This window comes from Xiphophorus hellerii, chromosome 9 (genome assembly GCF_003331165.1).
Source record: "Xiphophorus hellerii strain 12219 chromosome 9, Xiphophorus_hellerii-4.1, whole genome shotgun sequence".
NCBI classification, from domain to species: domain Eukaryota; kingdom Metazoa; phylum Chordata; class Actinopteri; order Cyprinodontiformes; family Poeciliidae; genus Xiphophorus; species Xiphophorus hellerii.
This window is the reverse complement of record NC_045680.1, coordinates 20,935,732-20,951,887: the sequence shown is the minus strand read 5'-3', so window position 1 is coordinate 20,951,887 and position 16,156 is coordinate 20,935,732. Positions and strand designations below refer to the sequence as shown.

Below are 16,156 nucleotides of genomic sequence, written 5' to 3'. Positions count from 1 at the left end.
GAGTGGAAAGGTATCAGCGTTAGCTGATTATCTAAATAAATAATATGCTTAGACAGTCTCTCAGAAATTTTGACTTTACAGTTAACAATTCTCTTATTTTTTTTTCTGATTATTTTTGCAAATGTTTCACTTAAGAGTCCTTAAAAACAACAGTTTAGCTTTTATCTAATTGCATATTCTTCAGAGATTTTCTTTAAATGTTGGAAATTCAGATGAGAATTTGTCCCTCATTAGCCCTAAATTATTAAAAAAGGTACTTAAAAAGGAAATAATCAAGTGAAATAAAAAACTTGACACCCAAAGCAGGGAGGCGCTGTGACGGATGACTGATTGTAAGTGCTAGAGTATATCAAGTAGAAGATTTGAAAACTTATACATGTTCCCGCTGATATTAATATGGCTTAGTGAACCAGAACTTTATGACTGCTGCTGCTGGGTGAAGCAAAATCCACAGATACAAGCAAACATGGCCAAAAGGATCAAGTGTAAACACCCAACATTCGACTCCCAAATCCTTAAAATATCCCCTCAGTGGTCAGATCTGATCTGGTAGAGCAGGGAAACCAGATCAATGCAGTTCAACAGAACAGATTATCAGTCAGAAAAAGTGTAAACATGATGACAATATTGATTATAAGACGCTAATTGGGTTTACTCTGAATGTGATGGGCTGAATATGAAATCTTAGACGTTAATGACTAGATCATCTATGTGCGCTGAGAATAAGGAGGAGGAGGACACCATATGGCTGATATTATTATTGATGAACTCCTGGTAATGTATCACATGGTCCAGCCAACCCACATGTTTGAAACAACTTTACAAATCTCACTTTAACAACAGTGACTTATCCACAGTAGTAGAAAAACATCTAAACATGCATTAGTTTTATTTTTTAGTGCATCTTATGGATCGGAACTCAAAACTACTTCTTATGTTCTCTTGCCTCTGCATTAACTAATGGAAAATAACAAAAACTATCTTGATCATGTGATTTTTTTTAAAGACATAAGCACAACTTGGCCCTAGAAGTGTATTTAGTCACCGTGTGTATCCTGGTGAACAGGTAGGTTGAAAGTTGAGTTAGCTAAAGTGCTAAGCAGAGTCTCCTCCAATTTGGTCTTTAAACCCATGAACTAATCGGTATCAACGTTGTGATTAACGCTGACGATGATCTGCAGAGATATTTGGATCCTGGCTTTTATCTGGCCCAGAGTACCCGAGTGCCAAACTCCAAAGATCTGAGCGTGACGGAGCGTCTGTGAGACCCGTCTTGATGATCTGAGCTGCTCAGCCAAACAGAGGCCAGCTTCAGGACCCCTCAGAAGACTCAACCCATGTTTTGCCTGATTACAAACATATTAGCGACATAAAACAGACCTGCGCAGTGTTAGGTTTGTTTCATAATGTTGTTGATGTTTAGTAGATGCTTCCTACCTACAAACCCAAATGAAAGGTAAGAACCAAACAATGTCTGTAAAGTAGCAGAAAGCAGTACTTTGGGGAACTCTTCTCCTGAGTCTACCCCAATGAAAATAATTTTAGAGCAGAGAAATGAAAATAAAAAATGTGCAGAGGCCCTTAAAGCAAAACCATTTCACACCCCCTCTCTTCCTCTCAGTCTCTAAATTTAAGCTAAATGCCCGAGCAGCCCCTGTAGAGTTTCAGGAGAGAGCCACAGTATCTCCACCAGTTTGTACTGGCAGTACCCCATCCAAAACCCAAACAGCACATCGGTAACATGGTGCCTGCCCAGCAGCACCCGGCTGAGCCCCACCAGGCCCACCCACAGCAAGACCAGGACCCTGAGCGGCGCAGCCAGCACCAGGTGGGCCAGCAGGAAGCGGCCGCACATGGCGGCTCGGGTGGCGTGGCCGGAGGGGAAGGAGTAGCGGTCCACGGAGAAGGTGGCAAACATGTCCATTTGGTTATGAGCCGGCCGGCGCCGACGCACCACCGCTTTGACCGCGCCGACCAGGATGAGGTCCAGCAGAAGGCCTGTGGGAGAGAAGAAGAAGAAGCAGACATGGAAGAACATCACAACGCTGCACCACAAACAGGAGGACTACCTCTACATTACGAACAATTATTTTAATCTATCAATTATTCTGACAATTAGTTGGATAAAAAAGTGGCACACTCTACAGATATGTTGTTTAACTCAATAAGCCTTTTAATAGTGTTAGAGAAACATTAAAAGATGCAAAGAATCAAATACTTCAATTGCTTTTTGAAATAAGAAAATTAGCATTTTATTACCTAAACTCCATAGCATTCCTTTAGTAAATCTAAACCGGGTGAAGCTTAAACTTAAAGAGTTCTGTGTAGAACATATTTACAGACAAAGGTGTTTTTATCTTAGATGCAAAACATATAGTTTTCTACAGTTTTGGCTTAATTACTGCGCTGAATATGTTGTTTTTTCATCCAGTGGCCATTTTTTGAGTCTGCATACTCAAGTTAACGATTAATAATTTACTAAATTAGTTCACAATTAATTGTTTCAGCCCTACTCCACATACAGATTGCACTATAAGATTAGTGAAACCCATCAAACTTCAGTCATTCAGACATCATTGTCTTGGCGCCATCTGGTGGCTGTGTGAAGAAAGTGCCCGAGTCTCAGAACTGACATTTGCTCAAATCTGACAACACACAATTTTTCACTCCGAGTTTATTAATCAAGTTTCCAGACTCAGTAAATGCTTATTGACCCTCAGAAGAGACTGTAGTACCTCATCAGAAACATGCGACATGATTAAACCTCAGAGCGCCACCTCCTCAGTCCTCCTGGAATCAAGTTTTCCTACACAGACTTGACCTAAAACTAAAATTACATGTGCTACTAATAACATTGCCCAATGGCTTTACTCCAAGTGTCCTAATAAGTCCACACAGTGTGAGAGACTGGTGCAGCCTGCAACTCTCCATACATGCAACAATACCAGAAACACAGCCGGCTCTGTTGCAGCTCCAACTCAATGCACGACGATGTACAGGTCCAGTGAACATCGAGCTTAAAACGTTGAAGTAGAGAAGAAAATGGGAATAATGGTGGCTGCACATTTTAACACGGTTAGTTATCCCACCGAGAAGTGCTTATACGGGGGCCGCTTGGAAAATTAAGAAATATAACAGGTTAAATTAAAAAATACTATAATTTTTATATTGTAAAAAATATATAAATATTTAGAAGATGGTTAAAATCAATCTGTGCTGCACAAATGAAGAGTGTTGGGTCATAATGACCTTTATTTGGTGTTAAATCAGACCAAAATATGACAGGATGAGCAAATGTTAAGCGTTAGTGTTTATTTAATCTAATGGTGTTAATCTGTTTATTCCAAGAGTTTATGGCTCACTAGACCGTTTTTAATGAACGGAGGAGCAAAGTTAGAGTACGGTATTCTAAAACCCATTCACTGTTTTTTATTTTTAACATTAATCTCACTAACATTAACAGGTTTCTCAAAGGTCAGTTTGCCTTTTCACCGTTTCATATTCCTGGAGTCCACTTCCACAAGGCAGTTTTGAACAAACCATGCATCATTTTGTGCCAACAAATGGGATGTCTTTGTACTTCATAACTTTAGATTTCCTACTCTGCAAGTAGAAGCCGGTAAATCGTGTTTAGTGAGATGCGAGTTGAAACTGCCAAATCGGTATTTGGAGCAAAAGCTATTTAGAAATGATGGGAAATAAAAACGCGGTCAGATCAAAACTGTCGACGAAAACAAAGCGTGAACCTCTAAAATAATCTGACACCAACAATCACATCCTAGTCTGCTGGGTAAACCGAGTGTGAACCGAGCTGACGTCTACTTCTCATGTTACCGAACGCAGACTGTAAATATTGTTCAGTGTGACAACCGCTTAATGTGGCGACAGCGCATTTTAATGTTAGACCATGATGCTGCAGAAATGTTCCCAGTACGTAAAAGGGAATAAAACCATCAGCTCTGATTAGAGGAACTGCAAAGACGCGCCTGATGTTTGGGAGGATTTATGTCCGCCAGCAACAGAGTGCTAAAAAATTCATGCAACGCCGGGGCAACTCTGCCAAAATCTGCAGGGAAACCCCTCAGAAGAATAGATTCTAGAAAGATGCTAATGAAAACAAGTATTTCTCGTCACGTCATAAGTGATGCATTCAAATGCTTGGCTTCATTTGTTCTAAATTATTAGATTTTTCTCTTTGTAAAGGTCTAATGTGATCTAGATTTTCTACAAACTTTAAAAGCCATGGACAAAATGAAAGTTTTAGAATTTAGCAAAAACTCTTAAGTAAAAATAAAATTAATCTGTCCCTAATTAGACCTTTGTTTCTATTGCTCATGGTCTAATCAAAGTAAAGTTGCAAGAACATTTAGGGGGATGAGTATGTACAAGAGAGTATGAGTACTTTTATTTTAACTATCTTGATTTTATAACTCTATGAATGAACTAGATGAATACTTATTTAATTTCTGCTAATTCATTTTAACACCACTCAATAAATGTAGATTTTACTTGCTTTTCATTATTTCCATTCTTTCTAATATTTGTGGTTTTATTTTTTGTTTCATCGGGACCTATGCGGTTTAGAAATGTTATGCTTCCCTTGATCAGAATCTCGTTTAAACCCAATTGTTTCCGGTGTACGTGTTGGATCTTCGCTTATATGAAGCACTCATTTATTTCCCCCTTATTTAAGTGTTTCACAAAGGTGAATAGCATCCCAACTCAAGATCTGAATTAATGTAAATAAATAAATCTGGGAAATTTCTGTTTCTTTGAGATTAGAGAAACATTTGGTTGTTTTGTATTACCCTGTTGTTCACCATGAAATATTGCAGAATATTATGTCAGCGGTGACAATGACAGGTGATGCTTCCACATTTAAAGAAAAACATTATGATCATGACAGGCAGCATCAGTCACTTATAGCGAGGATTATGCGAGATGTGGAGGCAGAGCAAAGCAGGGTTATTATGCTGTCTGCATGTGAACTAGTACTGAGTCCAGTTATTGTGTTATTTACAATAATGAACCCATGACGGAGCGCATTTACCCATGAGCAGGTTGAGCATGACTTCCTGTCCTGCAGCACTGTCGCTCTTGTACATGGAGTAAGCAGCGCCTGCCAGCCACGGGATGCCATGTCCGGATACCTCGATCAGCTTCATCAAGGGGCGGGCGCTGCCCCACGACGAGTCCTCGCAGGCGCACACGCTGAGCCGCTTGGACAGCCAAAGGTCGATGGCGAGCAGGGAGCTGAGCGAGATGCCGATGAGGGACGGGTTGAGCCGTATGCCGTCTTCCTCAGGCGGCCCCTGACCGCTCGCCGAGCCCGTGGAGGAGCCGGAGCCTCGGCGACGCGAGGGGCTCTCCGAGGCCCGGAGGCGAGCGGTGGTCGGGTCGGAGCCCTGTCGCTGGAGGAGGTGCGGCGGGGAGGAGCGGTTCAGCGGCTTGGTCAGCGACACGAAGTCGAAGTTGCTGCCGAGCACCGGGCTGCCATCCCTGCGACCGGCGTTCTTAGCCTTTGGAGAAGGCATTTCCTCTTCTATGCTTTAGTAACCCGTCCACTCAAGAAAAAAATGACACGAAAACGATGAATGAAAAATGTCAGCCGCTTTGCGAAGGTTTTCGCTCCTTTAGCTCATCTGTTGATAATTCCTGTCACGTCCGGGTACCTTGAAGCGAACCGCCATATTTGTTGCTCTTTACGCAGAGGACCCTGGGAAATTGAGTCTTCTTTGTGTTTGTTGCATTGTTCTGGTTGGACCTTACGCTACGGAACCCCTTATGGGACATGGGAATTTTTTTTTTCTTTTGCGTTACATTTTGCGAAGCAACGCAAAAGGTTCTCTCGCAATAATGTACTGATTAGTTAATGCGGCATAATTGAGTACTGAAAGTCTTTCTTACGGTGGCCATTGTAAGGATTTCGTGAGGTTTTTCCACACGTTAATATCTCGTGAAATATCTGAAGTTTTATATCTTTTTCGTTAGGATAGAAATGCATCACAAACCTATGATATAAACGGAAACAGAAAGTGGGAAAGACGAAAAAATACATCCAAACTATTTGGACTATTTCTGAGTTATTATCGCGGGGTAATAAGTCATCTGACAGTTTTAATTGCGTCTCTTTTGTGTTGGTAGTCTGAATAGTTTAAAGGGCCGCTTTCGTGTGCAGCTCTATCTCAACCTGATACAAACAGACATAAACATGCAGTGAATAAATCGATGTTCAATCACTTTTTTGCACCAAATAGTTAACACTGAGGCTCTTTAAATGTGTATACAGGTTTTGCGAGGTAAAGCAAAATAAACTTTTTTCCCCATCTTTTGAAATATTTTTCAAAACCCTGTTGAATTTAATTCCACTGTTAGTAACTACTTTGCTTTGGTCTACAACAAAAAACAAAAAAAAAAAAAAACAAAAAAAAAAACAATACTACGCACACATTTTGTCATTGTAGAGAATGTGTAAAAGTTGACGATGTTTGATTAAAGGCACTCCATTTGCCAGTACTTGTTACAATCTAAAAGTAACTGCACTGGTTGTAGTTACGTTACGTGTGTTACAGTACTCTCTAAGGCAATAAGATGCATGATAACAGTGTATCCCGTGGCTATAAACATTTTAAGTTTGAGATTTAAGTTGTTTAAATCAGCTAAAACAAGGGCTCTGCCATCTTACTGGAAAATCCCAGCTTTTTTCCTTCATTATCACTATAAAACTATCGCTAAAAATGCCTTCACATAAACTCACTTTGAAATAATTTGAAATTATTTCTTCAACACTGTGAGTGCAAGCGTCATTTTCTCTGCACATTTACAACTAAATAAAATTATGACATTTTATACATAAAATGCTTCTTTCTCTTACTTTTTGTATTTGTATAGTTTACATTATCCATTCAGGTTCTAGTTAAAGATGAAAAGAAAAGAAATAATGACGAATTTAACGCCTCTTCTCTGATTGGTCAGCGGTAAAGAGTGCGTTATTTTAACCACGCCCCCTTTTCCGGGTTCATTCATGCTCCCTTGAGCCGCTATCGCAGTGCCTGCTGCTCTCTTCCAGGTCTGTCAGCCTTTTTACTTCAGCGTGTGAGCTTCAGCTTAGAGCCAGCCATGCCTGGGATGCTGCTAGGAGAAGTGTTCCCAAACTTTGAGGCGGACACGACCTCCGGAAGGATTAAATTTCACGATTTTCTGGGCGACTCGTAAGTGCGCACAGCTCGGAAGAGCTCTACCTCTCACCACAGCTTCTCAATTTTCTGCATCTTTGAGTAACATGTGTAACATGTGGTGAAAGCCTGCTCTCTAAAGTGTGGAGTAGAAAGTATGACATTACGGCAGATCAGTTCTGAATGTAGTTTTATTGTGTTTATCTGACTCCGTAAGGCTTCCCAGTTAAGTGATGCCAGCTGGCTACAATAGATGGGTTTATATAAGCAGGGTGCATAACTTGAATTGTTTGCCTGTAATCTTTATTTTACATGTTTCACTGAGCACAGAACTAATTCAAAGCCTCGAAAACAGCCTAATTTATGAAATTAATGTAAAAACATACACTTTGAGGCTCGTTTGTTCAAAAATAGTGTTGATTTGGTGGGACTGTATGTTTTCCTCATGCTGCACGATCTTTTTAGATGTTTCCTTTCTAATAAAACTGGTCAATCTTGGCCAAACAGGATAAACCAGTTGTCACCAACCTCTAAATTCAAATTTTGTGGATTTCTTTTCCTCCTGCGGACGCCAGGCAGATGAACACATGTGCTGGACACTAACTCATTTCTTTCTCACGGTGGGAATTGGGAGAGGCAGTCATCTGTTAAAGCTGCGTCCTAGATTTTCTTGCTTCCTGTTATGCTATTCATCGATTAAGATTGTTCCTGCCAATGCACGTGGAAGCTCGAGTCCCTGGAAAGCACAGGACAAAACCCATTTTGAATAATTTGTTGTTAGAATCTGCTCCAGAGGTCGTGGGGGGGGAAGTGGTGTGATCCTGGCCAGCTAGACATCAGGTGATCCTCATACCGCTTGGGGCGAGGGGTTTTCTGTTCCCTTTTACTGCATGTGATGCCAAATCAAAAGAAACAATGTGATGTTTGCTTTTGATGTCTGCCATAGCATTATCATTTTCTTAACTTATGTTGCTCTTATCAACACTTCAGGGGATTTGTGAATAATAAATCCAGAAAGCTTGTGCCTCAGCCTGAGGTTCCCAAACATGTGGCTAGAATGAGGTGCCACTGACCTTTTAGGCTTTACTGAGGTCCAATTGTTAATAGCAGTCATGTGCTGTTAAAATCATATGTTCGTGAGTAAAGCTTGACGTCAATCCGCCCGGTGGAGATGATGGATTTTATTGTATTTTTTCCTGCAGGTGGGGTATCTTGTTTTCCCACCCGGCGGATTACACTCCAGTCTGCACCACCGAGCTCTCGCGCGCCGCCAAGCTCGCCGATGAGTTCAAGAAGCGCGGGGTGAAGATGATCGCCCTGTCCATCGACAGCGTTGAGGATCACAAGAACTGGAGCAAGGTGAAGCATTCTAACTCGGAGCAGACCCAGAGTGCTTGTGGATCGACCGATGACGATCGGTAGTTGTTTGCATTCTAATGGCGTGGTTGCTTGAAGTCCTCATGACCAGGGGAAGCAGGATTATTTTTGATAAACCTCAAACTGAATCAGGGATTTCATCACTTTATTGACGTTTTGTGCTCATTGACTTTTACTGTTGGTTCAAAGTCCAATTATTTCAACCGTAGAGACACTCCTCTAGTTCATGAATGTTTATTGGTCAATAAAATACATTTTACTATTTCTGGTGGGTAAATTTAAAAAAAATTCTTAATTTAGAAATGTTTTATAAGAAGCTAAGGAAGTTTAGTTTAATCCATGTGAACTTTACTGGCTCATGGCCAGTAAAGTTAAACATTAGCGCTTGAGCACGTCCCAACTAGAAGAGCAACAAACAGCGGTTGGAATCATCCAGTTTATTTTCTTGCCAATCTGCACCCAAAGTACAGTTTTGTTTCCCCCCCCCCACCCCACCTGTCCAGTTTATTTATATGGGACCTAATCACAACATGTCATCTCAAGGCAGAGGGGAAGAAAAGTTATGCAATCCAATCCTGCATGCATTCCAAATTATTCCAATTGTCAAACAACTCTATCTATCTTATCACTCTAATCTGTTAAGTTTTCTGAGTCATTGACTTACAGCATTCACTCCTCCGGGATGAGCACGTAGCGGCAGCAGAAAATCACGCATGTTTGAGAAGACGGAGCTTACGCATAAAAAAGACACGGAAACATTGATTGTAGAGTACTTTCTATGTCGCAGAAGAGTACGAAATTAATGGCAGCCGTAGCTCCTTTAGTGGCTTCGTCTAGGAGAGAAACACATCTTAGATAAGTTTGGTGCCACTTTTCAAGCTTATAGGATGAGAGAGAGCGCATTAGTCACAGCAAAATTTCAGCTAATAGCTTTATTTAGAAGAGATGCATGGTTAAACACTGGGAGTAACGGCCAAGTGTATCATCGATTTAAGGATAATGTTACATTTTTGGCAGCGGTAGCCCTTGAATCTGGTTTTTGCTTTGTACTTTTGTAGTTTTAAAAGTAGACATCTGCCTCATGAAGCTGGTTCCTGCCTCTCATTCTACTTTTTGAAATTCTTTGGACCAGCAGTAAAGCTGCAGTCTGAGAGCAAAACGCTCTGTTGGGAACATATGGACCAATTGGATCTCTGATGTATGATGGCACCTGATTATTAAGGGCTTTATATGTGAGAGGGGGAGGATCCCCTTTCCCATTCCTGATTGCAAACAATTACAGAAGTCCAGCCATAACGTAACTAATTCTTAGACTAGTTTTTGCAGCATCAGTCCTGGACAAGATATGTAATCTAGATCAATTGACTTACAAAACAGTTTTTCTTTCTTTTTTTTATTTTCTTTTTCAAAGATTCTGTCTTATCAGAATTTAAAAGCAGAAAAATTAGTCACCCAGGTTTTTACGTCTTCATGCCTGTAGTCTACCTAACGGATTGGATTTTTGGATGGATATAGCTGAGTATCATCAGCATAGATGGAGATGAAAGTAAAGAGAATTGCTCCAAGCATTGAACCCTGTGGGACTCCCCAAATGGACTGTGAAAAGATTTGATTTGTATCAACAAACTGGAATCTGTCAGACAAATAAACCTGCTTAGGGGTGTTCCCTGAATCCCTATAGCATGTTCAAGTCTTTCTGAAAGAATATTGTGTTCTGGCCGTTTTTAAAGCAGCACTGGGCTCTAACAAGACCAGAACAGATACAAGTCCATTTTCTGAACCCATTGGAATGTCATTAGCGACTTTCACCTGTGCTATTATTAAAAAAAAAGAAAAGAATCAAAACTAACCACTCCCACTATTTTAAGTGTGGGTGTTATTTTAAGTAATAGGTTAATAACCAGCATCCTTTTTTATGGTGTTTTTGAAGTTAATTGAAAACTGTTGCTTCTATTAAAGAACTGCTGTTTCTCTTTAATGTGTTTTCATCTTAAAGCTAGAACCAATGTCAGCCTGACCAGTGCACCTCTAGCTACAGTGACACTGTAGAAAACTCTTCCAGTTGTAGTTCTAAGCAATGTGTGAAGCATAATGCGTCCGACGCCCCGTTACAGGATGTGATGGCGTTTGCCAATGAGGCCGGCACCCCTCTGCCTTTCCCCATCATCGCCGATGACAAGCGAGAACTGTCGGTCCAGCTGGGCATGCTGGACCCCGACGAGAGGAACAAGGATGGACTACCCCTGACTGCTCGCTGCGTAAGAATCCTGCTTTCTGCCTGGTTTCAATAACGAATAAAAACTAGAATTCAAGTTTGACCATTTTCTCTGGATCAGGTTTGTCTTAAAATTGACATCAGACTCTTTTTTTTTTTTTTTTTTTTTTTTAAATGGTAATTCAGTGCATCAAATCTGAAAACATCCACGTGTTCAGGCCACAAGCAATGACCCAGCACATTCTGTGATGCACGTTTTATAGACGGAGATAATACTGTAATTCCTTCTTCTGTTTGATTCAAGACTCCAACCTCTGCAGGTCCACAGAGAACATGTTGCAGTTTTTGAACAGAAAATTTTACAGAAATGAACTTGTGTTGTACTCCTGCACAGACAGAGAAACCATGGAATGGGATTTCAGTATTTTGTGAGGCTCTGGTTAAGTTTTTAGAAAGGCGTTGGGGAAAGATTTTTTTCCTGATTTTTATTAATTTTTTTCCCCCTTTTCCTTTCTTGTGTATGCCTCTCCTTGCTTCCTTTCTTGTGTCCTTCCTCCTTTTCTTTCCTCATGTATCCTACCTAGCTCCTCTTTTCCTTATCTACCGCCCTCATTTCTTTCATAGAGCTATACATCTCTACGTTTAACACTCTGTTATCCATTAGCATTTATATTCTCAGGGCATTGATTGGTTGAGAGGAAATACTTTCTTAGTCTTGCTCTCTGAGACAAAATTCAAATATGGTCTGGATTAATTTCAGGTGTTTGTGATCGGCCCGGACAAGAAGCTGAAGCTGTCCATCCTCTACCCTGCCACCACCGGGAGGAACTTTGACGAGATCCTCAGAGCCATCGACTCTCTGCAGCTGACGGCGCAGAAGAAGGTGGCCACGCCCGTCGACTGGAAGGTACGAAGTTCAAATTACGGACACACAGCCTCAGCACTGTCCCAGTCTCAAGTAGATGACACGCTACTTATTTTAATCATGTGACGTGACAAACCATTGTCTATTTTTAATTTATTTATTTACTTAACGATTTATTTTTGCTTTGTTTTGTTTCTTATTAGCCTGGTGAGAAAGTCATGGTCATTCCTTCACTTCCCGATTCCGAAGCTTCCGCTCTCTTCCCCAACGGAGTAACAACCAAAGAGATGCCTTCTGGGAAAAAATACCTGCGCTACACTCAGATCTGAAGACAAAGAAATACAAACCAAATTAAAAAATATACATAGCTGCTTTATGCTTAGCTTTTTCATCCAAATCTGTTACTCCTTTCTGCATGTAGACATTTAGAGGTTCTATAACCAACCACTAGATGTCCTCCTCCAACCTTCAAACATAAAGCTTTTATTCTGTCGCTGCAGAGCTGTACTCTGCCAGTAGATGGCGCTAAGCGTTCACGTCACCTCCAACATGGAATAGAAACATCCTATTGTTGGAGTGAAAGAAGCGACCTGTTATAAACGACTAAGAACAAGAAGCATCATGAACTGAGATGACTATTTACTGTTGAAGCCACATCTAAGAATGACAAAAACAGATTGATTTCAGAGCCGACTTTCATTCATTGCACGTACAGGATTCAATCAACTTTCTCTCATCATGTTCTTTCTCTTTTTGCCAAATAAACACTTTTTGAAACTCCTCTGTATGCGTTATCGTCCCTGAGTTTTGCTTGGCAACTACGAGCGTGAAGAACTTTCAAATGGTGACATAAGGATGAAACTTCAAGCCGCTTGACTTCTCAGTTAAAAGTTGATGATTTTTATGAAGCTCCACAATAAATACAATAATATAGTTGCATTTTAAATACTAATTTCTCACATACCCTCTCTAAACTCTGCGTTCATTTGGTGAAAAGTAGGGGCTTGGGGGGAATACCGCCATCTTGAATTGTGATATTTTTTTTGTTTCTCCCTTTCCTCCATTAATCATCCCCTGACCTCTCAGGTTTATCTTGTGAGCCTTTAGAGGAGTCTGACCCCTGGGGCTAAGAAGAAGCATACTCAGGACATTATCACTTACAGACATTATTCTCTAGAGGAACATTTGTTTTTAATGCTTTCACACATTTTTATTCTTATGGAGAATGTTGTAAAATTCTATATGAAATGTTTTAATTGCATACTGGTGCCAAAATGTCTTCCTAAAGATTCCTAGTAATGGTGCTTGAAAAAAAGCAGGATCTTAAACCGTAGTAATATACCTGTATTTGGGTTTTAGTTGAACTGAATGGAATAAAAACAAAAGTTTTTCCACAGCATGATGCTGCCACCTCCATGTTTGCAGTTTTAGCTGCACTTGTTTTTTTTACATATGGGCCTAAAATCTTTGTCGTTTTCTTAACAACTTTGGCATGAGATTGAATCACACACAGATGGACTCCGTTAAATGACTTTTTAAGGCAATTAGCTGCACTGGTTTTGATTTAGTTATCAGACTATAGGCATTCTGCACCTAGAACATGTTATATTGGAAAAATATATATTTTTTAAATGCTTAAAAAATCAGTGTAATATAGTATAAATTTCTTTCCAGTTCACTTTTGTTGCTTCTAGCTGGTTTATCACATAATAATCCAATAACGTATATCGAAGTACAAGGCGGAAATGTTATGAAATGTGTAAAACTTCATGATATTTATGCGCAGTGCTGCACGCTCATGAAGAATCCCAACGCCTCCCAGCAGGCTGGCTTCATCTCTAGACAGGACACCGAAGCCAAGATTGGGGTGTCTGTTTCTTCGTTGGGTTATTCAGCTGTCAAAACTGCAGAGCTGGGGATCATATTAACTCCTTTAGTCTAAAGGTGAACACTCATCTTACACACACGCACATTCACCATGAGGACAAAAGGGAAAGATGAGCGAGGTGGGAGTCACAAGGTGTTCGGGGTCCAGTAGAATAATGCTCGGCTCCCTTTTACTCCTGAGAACTGGAATTTTGCTTTTACCTTTTTCCTCCACAGCAAATGAGCTCAATAGGAGTTTCATCCTCCGATGCACTGAAATAAGGATTTACATGTTCATGAAGTCGATGCCTCTCTTCTCCTTCTCACTTCTCCGGTGGCTGCATTGTCCCCAGGAGTCATCCAAAATAACACACCGCACTGATCAAATGCATTTCTCAAATTCCTGACCACAATGGCTTGTGCCAGAGCACGAGAACTGCTTTGGATGTCAGACTTTGGCTTAATTAGCCAGTACCGATTCCCCCCTTCACCTCCCCGCGTCTCCCATCACGCTGTTCATCTGTCACCCCTTCACTTTCTTGGCTGTGGTGCCCGCTCACTCCACCTCTCTTCATCCAAACTACCCTGTGTAATTCGACACCGATCCCTATCCAGGCCTCATAAGGCAAAACACACACACACACCCGCCTCCCCACCCCCCCACACACACACACACACACATTGTACCAGCTGTTGGTCTTTTTCTCTTTTGACTACACAATGCACACAGATACAGAGCGGAGGGTTTTTGGTGTCTCAATTCTCCAAATCTGAAATGTTACAAACTAGTTGTGAGAGCATGAATAAAAACTCTTAAATGTGGATTTTAAAGTTTTGACTTTGCCAGAAAAAATTGGTTATCTAAATTTGGTGATGAGGATGAGTTGCAGCTGCCCAGAGCACCTTCTCTGACATGTTCAATGTGTTATTTAGTAATTGCTTAATAAAGGCATTTCATAATGTTGATCATTGCCGCGATGCATTGAAGGGGAAAATCCTAACCAGTGATTAACACTCTTCCTCCTCCTTGGTCGTCACGACGATGCTTATTCTCTGACAAACAACTGGATTTACACCGGGTTCCAAATTATTATCAAATTGGATTTAAGTGTCATAAACAACATTTTTTGTTGTGCTATTAAATTTATAGATGGTATTGTGTGTCAGGGCTCTTTGAATCACTATAATTAATTTCAGAGAGCTGAGTTGATTAGTTTGTCTGCTGAGCTCAATTAAAGGAAATCTACTTAAGAAGGATGTTCCACATTATTAAGCAGGCCACAGGTTTCAAGCAATATGGGAAAGAGAAAGAATCTCTCTGCTGACGAAAATCATCAGATAGTGTAGTGCCGTATGACAAGATATAAAAACATTAGATACTTAACAAAAACTGAAGCGTTATCGTTCTGTGAAGAGATTTGTGGCTGATTCAGAACAAAGATGGGTTTGTACAGATAAAGGCATAACGAGGAAGGTTTCTGTTAGACAAATTCATCGGATTAAGAGAGCAGCTGTTAAAATGCCCTTACAAAGCAGCAAACAGTTATTTGAAGCTGATGGAGCCTCTGGAACCTCAAGGTGGAGGATCCTCCAGAGTGCATGAACCTACTATTGGGCCCCTAACCAGAGCTCACAAGTAGAAATGTTAACATGTAACTCGTCTGTTAAGATGTTTTTGATTGAAAAAGCTTTTGATTTTAGTACATGTGATCACTTAATGCTGCACATTCAAAGAATGACCATTTGCAGTTCTTTATAATCCATAAAATGTTTAGAAAATCTGCTGTGCATAATAATGTGGAACAGTGCATTTTGAGTTTTTTATTTTTAAAAAAAATACTGTTCTCATTGGGAGCTTTGTTCAGTAAATTGATTTATACTGTAATAGTTCATGACTTGAAAATTATACTGACCATCATTTGCATTGACCGTTTAAGAAAATCTGAGAAAATATCTCTTGCATAATAATTTGGAACATGGTGTATACTGAAATTAAATTAATCTCCTTAAGAAATAAATGACTTTTGAAGTCAATAGAGGTAGAGGTGGTAGAGCAAACGGAGCTGATTATAAGTATGGACCACACTTTCCAGATTTTCTACTTGTAGAACATTTCTTCACTACTTTGTATTGATTTTCACATAAAATTCTTATTAAGATACATTAAAGTTTGTGATTGCAGAACAATCTGGGGACACTGCAAAAACACAAAATATTATGAAGTATTTTAGATCTAGTTTCTAGTGAAAATATCTTAGTAAACTTGAAATAAGACAAAACTAACTCGCAAGTAACTTTTCAGCAAGACATAGAAGCTTGTATTATGTAAATAATTCCTTAATATTTATAAAAAAGTATTAGTTCTATAATATAACTAACAATTATATTAACTATGGTAGATTATTTCACTTAAAACTAGTTCTACTTCATCAATATTAAGGAATTATTGACTTAAAACGAGCTCCTATTTCTTGCTGAAAAGTTACTTGTAAGTTAGTTTTGTCTTATTGCAAGTGCACTAAGATATTTGCACTAGAAATTAGACCTAAAATACTTGCTAACAACATTTTGTGTTTTCGCAGTGAAGCTCCAGAGTTTTGAATACTTTTTCCAAAGCAGTGTGGTACAACTTTAATCCTTCTGACATAAGAACTGAAT

At 39.9% G+C, this 16,156-nt stretch overlaps 2 protein-coding genes across 2 annotated transcripts; one reads left to right on the top strand and one right to left on the bottom strand.

Moving 5' to 3' along the window:
* Positions 1–36: 36 nt before the first annotated feature.
* plpp6 (phospholipid phosphatase 6) lies at positions 37–5,695 on the bottom strand. The gene is made up of 2 exons (XM_032571211.1): positions 5,051–5,695; positions 37–1,998 (listed from the first exon to the last, which is right to left on the bottom strand). The coding sequence occupies exons 1-2, from the start codon at positions 5,532–5,534 to the stop codon at positions 1,631–1,633; spliced, it is 852 nt and encodes a 283-aa protein (XP_032427102.1). The 5' UTR covers positions 5,535–5,695; the 3' UTR covers positions 37–1,630.
* Positions 5,696–7,019: 1,324 nt separating this feature from the next.
* On the top strand, positions 7,020–12,419 carry prdx6 (peroxiredoxin 6). Its single transcript, XM_032571212.1, has 5 exons — positions 7,020–7,211; positions 8,378–8,534; positions 10,667–10,810; positions 11,528–11,674; positions 11,836–12,419. The coding sequence occupies exons 1-5, from the start codon at positions 7,120–7,122 to the stop codon at positions 11,959–11,961; spliced, it is 666 nt and encodes a 221-aa protein (XP_032427103.1). The 5' UTR covers positions 7,020–7,119; the 3' UTR covers positions 11,962–12,419.
* The last annotated feature ends 3,737 nt before the right edge of the window (positions 12,420–16,156 follow it).

Excerpts from the sequence above, each read along its gene's own strand:
- prdx6 (XM_032571212.1), top strand. The coding sequence starts at position 7,120 with ATGCCTGGGATGCTGCTAGGAGAAGTGTTCCCAAACTTTGAGGCGGAC. Across the intron at positions 10,811-11,527 it reads TACCCCTGACTGCTCGCTGC|GTGTTTGTGATCGGCCCGGA; the intron begins GTAAGAATCCTG and ends GATTAATTTCAG. Across the intron at positions 11,675-11,835 it reads CCACGCCCGTCGACTGGAAG|CCTGGTGAGAAAGTCATGGT; the intron begins GTACGAAGTTCA and ends GTTTCTTATTAG.
- plpp6 (XM_032571211.1), bottom strand. The coding sequence starts at position 5,534 with ATGCCTTCTCCAAAGGCTAAGAACGCCGGTCGCAGGGATGGCAGCCCG. Across the intron at positions 1,999-5,050 it reads CATGCTCAACCTGCTCATGG|GCCTTCTGCTGGACCTCATC; the intron begins GTAAATGCGCTC and ends TCTCTCCCACAG.